The sequence below is a fragment of the Rissa tridactyla genome, chromosome 1, assembly GCF_028500815.1.
Source record: "Rissa tridactyla isolate bRisTri1 chromosome 1, bRisTri1.patW.cur.20221130, whole genome shotgun sequence".
Classification (NCBI taxonomy): Eukaryota; Metazoa; Chordata; class Aves; order Charadriiformes; family Laridae; genus Rissa; species Rissa tridactyla.
In genome coordinates, this window is record NC_071466.1 from 146,571,303 (window position 1) to 146,584,712 (window position 13,410).

A 13,410-nucleotide genomic window follows, 5' to 3' on the forward strand; every position below is an offset into this window, starting at 1 on the left:
AGAAATATGGCTCAGTATGTTCACACAACATCAACTGCCTCACAGTCTCCTGGAAATCTAACTGCAAATATGCATGCTCGATACCTATGGAGAATATAGTAAGAACTCCATCTTCCAGTCAGGGGTTTCACTCTGACCCAAATAGGCAAGAACTGAAAATCTTACTTAAAGGAACGCTGTTCTGTAGCTTCTCAGAGGCGAGATGTTCAGTCTCAGTCTCAGCCCAAAGAGCACAAGTGGCACGCTCACCGACTGGACATACAGTCTCAAAAAGCAACTGATTCTCCAGAGATGATATCTATACACCAAGGTTGAAACTTGCTGGCCATACATAATGCAGAGAAAGCCTGTACTGTGTCTGTTTGTTTAGTACCTGCACTACAGATAAATAGAGGATGACCCGATAGGACATGCTCCAGACAAAAGCTTTCATGAATTCCAAATTTAACTCTTTACCTTTCAAATAATGACATGCCTACTAGATAATTTCACAAAAAAATTGACATTGATGATAACACTGCTTTTTGCTCTAGAAATGGGGGAGGGGGGAGTAGTGGTGTAAATGACCCCCAGGCTGTTAAAATTACAGTGTTTGTTGTACCCATGTTGAGGAGGTTGCCGTGTCTATTGTGACAAAAGTACAGACAAAGGCTCTCATTTGGGAAAAGCTAAAAATGTTAGCTATGATGGGATATTGCTGAAATTTCTCTCTAATGTAGACAAGAACTATGAGTTCTTTACTTCAATTTTGCTAGCAAGAAAAAGCAAATGGAGCAGAAAATGGGAAGATTTAAAAGTATACGTATCCAAAGAATCTGGAAAAAAGAAAACAAAACAGAAAATTTTGGCCAGTTTCCCAGGCCTTACCTTCTGGCTCATTTTTTATGAGCTCTTCCATTTTTCTTTGCTTAAGGGTGTCTACAACATCCGCTAGGCTCCCTTTGCGCCTTTCAGGGGTTCCCAGGGCTGTGCTGGACAATGATTCTCCACTCTGACGCCCACCTTCTTCTGCCTTCAAGGGTGAGGTAGATGAGTTGTGCGGGGCAAATGAAGACATCACTTTATTGCCATCAACTTCCTGAAAGGGGAGAAAAACGAGATGAAACATTTCTTTTCTTAAAGAAGAAAAAAATAAAGATGGCAAGAAAGAACAATCCTTTGTTCTTCGAGTTCATTGCTGTTTGTTCTTCTGTTGAAACCTTTAAAAAGGCATGCAATGCTTCAAAAACACCCAGAACAAAGCCTACCCATAAAGCAAAAAACCAAGATTACAGGCTGAAGTGAACAAAGATCAGCTTGCAGGAGAGAAACATAAAATACAGTTTTTCCCTAATTGAGAAGAAGTGTTGTACTCATAGGTTTCCTAATAACAATGGTATTGATTACCTTTAATTGTTTGTTCTTTTACAGCTTGCCTTCAAAAAAATCTTCAATTTTTACAAGGACCATTAATTTCCTGACTTTATAAACTACTTAATGCCTTGATGGCTAGTTGTTTTAGGAAATGAAATAGCAACCAAATTTTAAATGCCCTTCGCCATATGACTTATTTTAACTCACAGTTCAAGTAGTTCTCCCATCTATAAGGGATGAAGTAATTGTTTCCTAATTCTCTTTCTAGTCTCTTCCATCTCATACCTTCAATTCTTGTAGAGACAATATTTTTCACACAGGTGGTCCTAATGACTTTCACTTGCAGCACAATGGCAAGACTCTGTGACCTGGAACATACACACAACCCTCCTTACGTGAAGAGCCCACAGAGGTCTACTCATTAATTTTAATAGAAACCAAAACTGGTTCCAGCATCTTCAAACTTGCCTTCGTTAACGTGAGAGTCTTCTCTTCCACACCTCCTCCAACATAAAGCAATGTTCTATGCATATATTCCTTTCCCCTTGTATGTCTCTCTTGTACCCTACCCTTCTGTACACATCTCTGAACCCCCCCCCCCCCTTTTTTTTTTCCTCTGCTAACGTATGCCATCTATACCTTGCAAAACTTAGGTCAATGTTTCCGAACAAAGCTTGTTGCAGAGCACATACATTGAATAATACAATGCTGCAAACAGGAACAGGTTTTTTTTTGATCAGATTCTCCAGAGTTTTTTTCTTTTTCATTATCCTATTTCCTTACATTTTTGTATTCCAGATGTTGGGTTTTTTATATATATATATATATACATAAACACACATATAATGAATATTATTTCTAAAAAAGTCACTAGACCACCTTGTGATCTGAGTTACAGATTTGGTTGAAAAAGTCGTAACAATTTTTAAATTGTCTTCATTTTACAGGGTATGATAGCGACACGTATATACTGTTTCTAGCGATTTGCATTACAATTTTAACATTTTTTCTTGTGTAATTTTTGGTGTCTGTGGTATAATAAACCCCAATATTTCAGAAAAAAAAGTGTCTCTTCATAAATAGAACATAAATTGCTAAAAACGGTCTCAATAAACTTTGAATAAAGTGAGATGGGAGATATGAAGTAAAGAATGTATTTGTTTTCACGGAGTACTTGCAAAAAGATTACCTTTGGTTAAGAAAACTTTTAGTGCAAACAGTTTTGAGCAGCTTGAATGTGTTATACTAGTGAATAAATTCCTTAACAGAATCGGATTTAACTGAGATTACAATCTGGGCCATCATATGCCCCAAAAGCCAAACCCAGTGATGTTAATGAGAGACTTTCTACTGACGTCAATGAGCTTTTGACCAAGCCCTAAAAAATTTTCCGACTCTAGGCAACAGAAATGCTCCTTTTTTTTTTTTTTCTTACAGCTCCCTCCATTTTTGTTCTGCACTTGGAAAATTACCAGTTGCTAACACTGGACTTCAAAAATGATTTGGCACCAACTGTAATTTTTTTCCCACATATATAGACCCGAATAAACTGGTTTTAAACTCTGATCTAGCCGAGCAAAATAGTCAATTTCAGCATCAGTTCAGATTTTATCTAAAATTCAAACCTATTATCACCAAGTGGTAATTTTTTTCCTACAGACAGGGCCAAACGAGGAAATATCTTGAAAGCTGCTTTCTTATTCACACGTTAAAGACAGATAAGCCAAATACCATCCTTAGTTACAGTTCTTAAATCCACCTCTACTATCAATTATGTATAGGAACAATATAATTCCAATTTTACCAGAAACTAGTTTCTTGATTTTATTCCAAAGCTGGCCCCAAAGACACTCACTTCTGTTTCTGTGTATGTCACACACTGGTCATAGACACGAAGTACTTCCAACAGCTGCCTAAGCCTCAGGAATCATCACTGTTCCTTCCATGTACATTTTGGGTACAGGCAAGCGTTTTTATATACAAATAAGAGAAGAAGCATAAGAACACAAGATTGAATGATATGTAAGGTAATACAAAGTGATTTTCTAGATCACAAATTGCTTGGCATTCAAATGGAACGCACACGTATTTTCAAAACTACTAAAATTTCCCTGCCTCTTTTTCTGGGGAAAGGAAGTGTGAGGGGGAGAGGACAAGAGAGTAGTTTGTGGGTAAAGCATCATGAAAGGACCCTGGATCCTCGGTTCCTTGTTCTTTTACATGTTCTTTGTAACCATGGAAAAAGTCACTTTTGCTTCTGCAATTCAGTTTCCTACTTGTAAAATAAGCACAAAAGAAGTAATTTCTTGCAATGGAAAGGTCTTGGAATGATAAACTCATTAATAACACAGAGACACTCTGATACTACAATGTTGGCTCAAAGCATTTATATGGTACCATAGCTAAGACGACTTCACAGCTGGACAAAAAAAGAACGGGAAGTGTTCAACACAGATTTTTTTTAAAAGATAAATTATATATTAAAATATACATCTAAGTAATCATTCCCAAACCAAAGTGTTTCCTTAGACTGGTCTTGTTATGCGTGCATGTATGCAGTGTTTGCATATCACATACATGGGCTATTTATACACTTGTGGGGTTTAAGATACACTTAATCAAAACACATATACAGTAGGGGAACAGCTGCAATCACATCTCAGTGGGCTAAATTACGGTACACCAGTGAATTATTCATTCAAAAAGATCTGTAGCAATCACACATTCATTGCGTGATTTGCAATCTAAGAGGAATCCTCTCCTTTCCGTACCAGCGGATGAGCGCACGCATCAGCTACCACTGTTGATTTGAGTTCAACGTGTAACCTCTAGCACACCAGCTCCAGAATCTGCCTTCCCTGCTCATCCATGATCTTTTTATTCTGTCATTCAGAACAACAACCTGAAACGTTCAACTGTTATCTTGGCTTTCGCTTTATGTCCCTGTATTTTGTTTTGCTTCTTCTTATGCTGTTACTGGGGAAAGTGAAAAAGAATTTTCAAAGGTTCTTTTACCATGTAAAAAGAAAGGATACTCCCACATAAAACCTACTTGTGTCCATGGTCCATAAAGCTAAAAAACTTTTAGCAAAGAAACTCCTCTGACATTATGTACGAGAGTTTAAGTATCACCCTGAAAACACTCAGAGAAATCCTTAATGGCAAGAAAGATATGTCAGCAACAGTTTAAAATTGATCCCCTGAGAAGGAAGTTCCCTCCCAACAACTGAGATTTAGCAGGTTCCTTTTCTGAAAGGACAAACTCACACAACTCTTCAGTTATCAGAGAGAAAAGCAACAACACTGTGAAGTGCAGTATTAAGGAACTGAAGTATCTACTACTGACATTTTAAAATGAAGTCCATGAAGCCACACACATGACCTATCTCTCAGTCACCAAAACAGTGGAAAAACAGACACTCTCTTACCGGAGAACAGCCTCCCTCGGCCGTGTAACCATTTCACCTGTTCACGTTTGATTACATTCCAGTCTCTGGCACTGTTAATCCTGGTAACAGTTTTATGCAGTTAGCAGCTGCTTCATGGATGGGGCTCTATTGTTCATTTGCATTGCGAATTGCTCTGCTAATGTGTGCTGGCACAACATTTCATCGAACTCTGAGCTGGGATTGTACTCACCAACACCTGATGCTGCTGCTTCTTGCTTTTCCCACTTCGGAAAGGCAGACAAGGACCTACACAGATCCTGCTGAATCAAACACCCTAGGGCCCTTCTTCTCCCCCCACCCCTTCCCCGCCAACAGCAGCAGCAAAAAAAAAAAAAAAAAAAAAGACAGGCCCGCGTTAAGCGTCTTCTGCTTCTGTTCCAAGCTAGAATCCAGAGGAAGACTTGTTCATTTACAAGAAAGTTGCCTCTCTATTGCCAAACAGCTTTCCACCTATGGAGGAAATACCTCTTCCAAGGTTTAATGATAAAACAGGCTTCTGCCCTTTCAGGATGAGGTCAATAATCTTCCTTTGTTAATCTTGGGCAAGCTTTACTTAATCTAGCCCCCTTGTCACCTTTGTGATTGACAGGAAAAGTCATGTCACTGGACAATGGACTTATCCTCACTGAGCAATATCTTTTTTTAAAGATTACACAATGTTACCCTTGCTCTCATAAAAAGTGCAAACATTTCGCTGTTAAAAGAGACTATTCATTCCAACTGTATCTTTCAAATTGTCTCTCTCCGTTTCCAGGGTCCAACTGAGGCCTATTTCAGTTCTACAGAGGGACAGTAAAACACGTAATGAAAAGAAACTTGTACTTGGTGAGATTACCAAAATATCTGCTAGTGGTCTAAACGGATCTCATCTTCTCCTTCCTCATCTAGAGATGCATGTTATTCTTATCTGCAATTCAACTCAGACAGAAAACTCTGTTTCTGTGACATTAAACTTTTGTCCCAAACCAACCAGTAATCGAAGCAGAAGAAAACTCGGAACTAAGTCTGAAGCTGTTAATTACCACCATATGGTATGCAAGGAGGCTGCATCTGCAGCAAAAAAAAAAATCATTATGAGAATCAAGCTTCTGGCTTTGCAGACAAAAACACCTGGAATAAAATACTTGTGTCTTTAAAACAAGCATTGATATTGTCTGATTTTAAGAAGCCTGTGATCCTAAAACCAACCTAGCAGGTTCTTTGTTCAAAGCTGGAATTTTGCCCATGCTTTGCTCTTTTAGAACGTGTAAAGAAGACACGAAAGCAAATTTTTTGCACTGCTTTCTGCATGACACAAGTAGGCCTATCTATTTTGTAGTCTCCATAGTGACCAGGAAGCTGGTAACAGTATGACATAAGACATAATCAAAAACCAGAATACTTCACACTTCTGAAGACAAATGATTCTTAAACAATTTAGTACTGTTTGCTATTTATTTTTATTTATTTACCTAATAAACTTTTAGGGAATGAAACTCTTTGTTTAAGATTCAATACCATAGCTACTTCAAGTGAAAATGTGAAAGCTATAAAACCACTCCCAATGCCCACAGGAGGTCCACCAGCCATTATGAGAAAGACCGAACTTGACATTTCCAGTATTCTTTACGGTTTAAAAGAAACAAGACACACACACAATATTCACAAAGCAAGAATGATCTTTTATTTTTTCTTAACCTTCCATTTATAATCTTTGCCTTAATTAATGTAATTAACTTACTTTAGGAGCATAAGTGCCATCAGCTTTCAATGGGAATTATATCTTCAAATCACTTAAGTGATTCAGAAAATTCTCTCCTCCTACATTCTATGTCATAGGGACTGTAGGGCAGACATGGTTTATGCGTGGTTTACGGTGGCTGTCAACCTGGCACCTTCAGGAAGATGAAATACATACTCCACAAGGCTTCCCAGTGCACACCATACTTTTTGCACATTAGAATTTCTTTGCTTCTATCTTACGTTTAAATAGGTCTTTTGTCTATAGGTTTCCTTCATGGAGCAAAGTTGTTCATCAGTGGTGGAAAGGAATGATCCCAAGGAGATTCAAAAGAACAGTGGAAGGTATGGTGAGAAAAAGGGAGACTGGTAAAAGAGCATAGAGGGGAAAAAGGTGGAAGAGGATAAATACACTGCGAGGAAGTAAGAACTGACAAGACCACGTAATCCAAGGAGAGATAAAAGAGACGTCAAAGGGTGTCACGTAAACAAACCTAGAAAGATGTACTTCCACAGGCTATGGTTCTGCAATTAGATCTATGCAAACCAACAGCTATTCTTATACAGATATTTTTTTTTTTCTAGGACTGGTTTTAATGATGACGAGGAACTGAAATGTAATGGAGAGTGAACAAGTTGATGAATAGATCTGAAGAGTCAGCTGAAGAGGTAATCATGGCCGAGAAGTAAGAACTTTACCTGAATTAGGTAAACTAAACACAACAGAGATGCGCATTTTTTTCTTTTTTCTATGATCATGCTAAAGTCAAGTGAAATATATTCAAGTCAAATATTGTTTTGGCTTTGCTGATGTATTTAGGACTTCATGATCCATATACTGGAAGAATTACCAGTTACCAGACTTACAGAATCTTAATCACATCTAGATCTCCCTCTAAAATGTTAATACTTCACTTGGTACTGGAATTTTTTTAAAATGTATTTATTTTTGCAATCATTACTATCTCTTGTCCTTCAGGTTGCATTTATTTGACGACAAATTCTGTATCTAATTAATGACCTCTTTTTGATGAAGCAGAAGATACCTGGCAGAGGTTTCAACAAGACGACTAACAGGTATTTCCAGTGTTTGGCATCTGTGAACCTCGTTGGAAATTATTTGAAGATCAGAAAGAAGACCATCTGCTCTAGGAGCTCTGCTACACCGAACACTTTTCTTTCTTCTACCTTTTTCCTCCATATGTAAAACTGAGACAATAATAAATATTTCCTGCAGCTTAGGGCATTTTATATAATTGACGTAAAAAGCCTAGAGATTATTGGACAAAAGCCTCACAGCAGTTGTATTTTCATTTTTATTGATGCAATAAATACTCAGCTCTTACATTACTCTGTGGTGCACTACAGCCCAATCATCTGAAACCGGAAATTGGGAACTCTCCCATATATCAAGCGCCACCCCACAATATCTGACAGTAACACTGAAATGTACTTTGATTTTTTCCAAATACCATGATACTCAGACTGCTGCCATAACTGCACGAGCAAGAGAAAATTTCAAGCGTTTCCAAGGTTTGGAGATGAGTTGGTAAGAAACTGTTCAGCTGTGTTCACACAAAAAGAATATCTTATAACCCGTTTTGCATTGATTTCTGACTTTATCCTCTGTGATTTATAAAGCATAGGAGCAGATTTTTCAAGGATTTAAAGTATCTAAAGATATAAGGAGGTGCCTAGCGGAATTATTGAGAATGCACAATAATATATAGTCATTTAATTCCCACTGATTTCATTGTAGGTCCCTGAAAATAAAGAGTTGGAACCAGCACCATGCGACTGGCCGACTCTCTGCGCTTCTTCAACAGACCATTATCAGACTATCTACAGTACAGAGCACAATCTGATAAACGACGCTTTAAGACAAACATTTCTTCTCTGGCTGTTCTGCATTCCAGCCTATCCTCAAACATACAGCTCAAGTTTAGTATTTCTTACTGCTTATCCCCCATTTCTACTCGATTTATTACAAATCAAGTAATTATATGCAAACTGTGGATCTGTTTGTAGTAAAAAATATACAAGAAAACGTTGTGAGCGAAATTTTAGAACGTTTTTATGTTGGATGTCTAACAGGGTTTTGGGTTTTTTTAAATTATTTTCTTTTGTGCTACAGATTTCGGTTTTATTTTTAGCCGACCTTTTTGTCCCATTCTTGCAATGAAGTCTTCCCCCATATATAAAAGTAAATTGCAGATCTTTCTACAGAATAAATATATTAAATATAGTAAAATAGTAACCACTACTTTGTATTGGGTAAATATGGTTAGTGACATAATTACTGAAACGCATCCTCAGACCTGATCTCTCCCACTGCTTCTTTCTCCAGCAAAACTCATTTTAAGAATGTAATATAGGATTACAACTATTTGCTCTCAAAATACTTAACAAACAAAACTGGCATTTTGAGAACTCCTAATATGTTAGCCATAACCTGCAAAAACAAAGAACATGTTGTACTATAACAGCCTTGTTATCTTCATGCTAGTAATCTTCATGCTTAAAAATAATAAATAAAACTCTGCAAAAGCACTTTTAAGACTTTTATGATCTCTTCCCTGGGGGACTAAAGATCACCCTTAAGACCTTGCTAAACAAAAAATAAGACTACTTATCAAAACAGCTTGGTAGAGTCTTCAGCATACATTAAATCCCTCTAATAGTTTGGAAACCATGTGGTATAAAACGATTATCTTTGTAAAAATACAAGCTCACTAACCACATACAACAACTCTGGTATTGTGTTATAAAACTTATGTTAAGTGTCAAACACAGTTTCATCACCAGCTTTCTTACTATGAAACAAACCCATTGTCTGTGCTAACTCCTCAAGAGAAGAGGAGAGGACTGTCTCAACCGAATGTAGTTATATAAAAAAAGGAATGCCAAAGGCTAGCAATGGCTCCAGGGTTGTTCCCAGCTATCCAGCTTTCATGTTATGATTCACCACAGTTTTCGGATGGGAAAGGGATGTAAGATCACCTCAACTGTTCCCTGGCAGCCTACAGAAAATTGCACCAGACAGACATACTTCACCTCATTCCTTTGTCTGGGTAGCCAAGAGTAAAGACAAGCCACATACAGTTTGGTCAAAACTGCATCCTCTGTGTTGAGGATGAATTGGAGGGTATCTTCTCTGGAGAGAACGACCCTCCACACCGGGGAACAAAAGAAAAGAAAATATCCTGTGCCCATAAGGTCTTGTGCTCATGTTCGTACTTCTAATTCGCCCCGGGCAGGGTGATTCTGCCAAGTACCTAAAGCAGGTATGTAACCAAATGGCACCCTCAGCCCTCTGGTGTGGTCCCAGTTGCTTCATTTGGGCTAGTAAACAGGCACTGAGGTTTCCCATTCCCTCTACGAATATTCTACGCATTAAAAGAACCTCTCGTTTCTCTGAAACATTGCCTCATATTTGCTTCCTTTCTGCCCAAAACTCTTCTTACACAGCTGCTTCTTCCGGCACTTTGGACTATTCCTGGTCCATGTTAGAGCTTGTTCCATCCACAGCTTTTTGGGCAGTTAGCATGTATTTGCTTTGTTATTACTGGCCCATATTTAGCCTTTCCTCTTTCAGCCTTCCCTCACAAATCAGCTCCTACAACTCTTTAATCATTTGTTGCTTGCATCTGAAATCCCTCCAATTTGCTGACTTCTCTAACGTGGCCAGAATTGAACGCATTATTTCACATGTAATCTTAGCAGAGTTATAAGGAGAAGGACAATTACCTCCTCGTTACCGCCTTTTTTGCTGCCTTGCTGCATGACTAGCTCATATCTAATTTGTTTTAACACACCTAAATCTTTTTCAGCATTACTGTTTTCCAAGTGCCTTACTCCCATTGATTATCTGTGTTTTGGATTACTTTATCCAGCTGTATCAGTTTGTAATTTTACATTTGATTATTTCCTGCCATGCAGTCTCCCCTTGATTCCTTTGATACTATGGTTCTGTTTTCCCTGGTGCACCACTGGCAACTTTAATGAGTGTATTGTAATTCACTTGTTCAAACTTCTGTAACTGTGTATTTATTTCTCCATATTTCTAAAATGTTGCGACAGGCACTCGCTGTCCTATGAATCCCTCAACAAGAACTGGACATCTTACAGCAGGCAAAGGACTACCATAACCGTGTTCCTTTCAGTCCATGCTTTTTTTCCAGCCGCCTTAGAATAACACAAGAGACAGATGTTGCTATATAACTAGGAGGCTCTGACAGGCCAGGGTAAGCAAAAAGGTACAATAATGAAGGACACCTGTGCAGAATATAGTGCCCTAGGAATTTCCTCCTCGTTTCTACAGAAGGAATTCCTCCGACAATCTCTGCTATTGTGGCTTTTCAAAAGAAGGTACTCATCTTTTTTGACATTCGGTGTATCATCTGCCTCTTTCCACTAGTTAAATAGAATCATGTTGTACAACATCATCCTACCCTCCTCTCAATAACTTAATGCATTACTATTTTTCTTTTTTTATAGTTACTTTACCTGGAACATTCAAATGAGATGCATGAAACACCGTAAGAAGGCAGCACCTCGCAATACGTGCATACTTATGGACCGAATTCCATTCAACTTCCAATAATCAATTCTTTTGGAATTATTTATTCTTTATACTTTTGAAGATCTTAGCCCACACATTTCGTATCAGGAATCTTGCACATATCCTACATGAAGGGTAGGTGTGTGACTAAATCCACTACACTTTTAAAATAATCATGCTCTGCCTTATATACATTGTATATTGTTCATGAGCCTTCTCATTTCACATCCATTTATTTACTTTTACTGTATATTTGTTCTTTTGCTTTTCAAAAGATTACAACTAGACTTACAGGATGTTAACTGTCAAAATCAGCTTTGCCTCTACGGAGATTAGTATCACTTTATTTCTTTTTCTGAAAGCAATCTTCTGGAAGGTCTCATTTTCTAGAAGGTCCAGAAAGCATCACTTTATTAAAACAGAATAGCTATTTGAGAAATAGCCCCATTGCCTCCACTGGAGTTAACGGTAGCATAATATAACACATTTAGAATACGAGTTTTTCAAAATCAGTTCTATTGGTTCAGAAATAACGTTTGTCTCATTCATTTATTTTTGAAACGCCTATCCTCTAGGATGAGGGATTCATGGATCTGCTCTTATCAGAGTTCTCTATTCTTTTACCTACCTTTTATAGACTTCACCAATTACTTTCTGTCTACTACTTATTCTCTTACACTTCTCAAGTAATGGCTACACAAATAATAATTTATAGGCTTTTTCCAAGCAGTAACTGTTTTCATCCTCTTTTAACAGTTATTAACAGTTATTTTCCATCCAAAACTTATTTTACCTGCTCTTCTCTTTATGTCTTTAATAACTTGATTTTCTTTCTATCAACGACTGTTACACAATTTCAGTGAAATAAAATTTGGAATTCTGGTATAAACCAAAGTAATTTTCTCAACTTCGGATGAAAGATTGCATAGGAAATAATAATAAATACATACATATAGTCTGTGCTTATCAACACAGAATTAACACATTCACAGAAAGTCTCTTGCACAGAAGATATTTACAGGATAGGAATCAATCTTATTTGGATCTTATGCACTTCAAACAGAGGACAGTGTTTGATGAGAGAATACCAAACATCAGAATAATTAATAAAAATTAATATGACAAAAGTCAATCCATATAACGCTGACATATAAATGTAACATGTTAGAGCTACTCAAAAATTTGTTGATTAATCCCTACAAAACTCCTTTGTGCCATTGTATATAAGACAAACTAGGAAACGACATGAACTGACTTGTCAGATTCCAAACCAAGATCATGGCAGAGCACATTGAGCATCCAAGGGTTACTGAGAACCAACTCTCTGCTCACTTTTCTAGGTCTCAGTACACCTCAAATAGTAACATTATCTTCTGCTCAGGGGAGCAGCATGATGTCATTTTATCATACTAAAGCTCATTCAAGCAGAGCTTAAGCAAGATCTAAAATGCACAAAGACACCCCCTTCCCCCCACAGCCAGTTTAGACTGCGATTGAGTGATGCAAAAAACCCAATAAATTCTCATTTATGACAGATTCATAGTGGTTCTCACTCTGCAGATCAGTTATTCTTTCTCCTGTTGCTTTAAACCGCAGTCAAGAAGCATACATTGCCTACTAGGAAGAGACCTTTGTGATAAGATGATATCAAGGGATGTTGTGACACTCCTGATTAAGAATTACACAGTAAGCAAACTGTACAGAAATGCTAATTTCCCTCCCCTTTCTCATCACTTACCTAAATTATTCTGAGTAATACAAATGATCTTTATTAGCTTTAGGGCAGTTCATTCTCATTCTCTTATGCCATTATTTTTTTAAAGAAATCATATTCCTGTAGCTGATTAAGTTCACTATACGTTTTCCTTAACAATTAGTTTTGTGCACCATTGTATGTCATGTTCACAAACAAACAAAAAAAACCCCAAAACCAAAGACCAGCTATTCTTCTACAGTCATAGCCAACTAACTACCCACCATCAGCAGAGGATGAATAACCTTTGCTGGAAATAGCCTTTATTCTCCAAGTTCTTCTTTGAATCACTGATTTCTGAGTATTCCCTGTAGCTTTCAGTCATCGTGAAGTGATGCTGAAAAACCGACAGAATTGCCCAACCCAAGTAAGACAGACAGAGTTTTCTCCACTTTGGCTGGAAAAATATAAGCCTACTTTGTGACGAGGAAGTATTGGTTGACTAATAGAACATGGTTTTACAAAATCTGTCTTTTTCTGACCTTAAATTTATCAAGAGTGAGTCTCAGGATGCAATCCAGCCAGGTATCACTGTGCCTACCGGCACTGAGCTGACGTACGGAAGGTTTCTAACA

General features: G+C 37.6%; 1 protein-coding gene across 18 annotated transcripts in view; it reads right to left on the minus strand.

Annotated features, from left to right (window-relative positions):
• Window positions 1–13,410, minus strand: part of SOX5 (SRY-box transcription factor 5) — a 657,730-nt gene that overhangs the window by 224,652 nt on the left and 419,668 nt on the right. For all 18 annotated transcript variants that reach the window (XM_054207629.1, XM_054207623.1, XM_054207624.1 and 15 more), the window contains one exon: window positions 868–1,078. In XM_054207629.1, coding sequence (XP_054063604.1) covers window positions 868–1,078 — 211 coding nt within the window. The remainder of the gene's footprint in view (window positions 1–867; window positions 1,079–13,410) is intronic.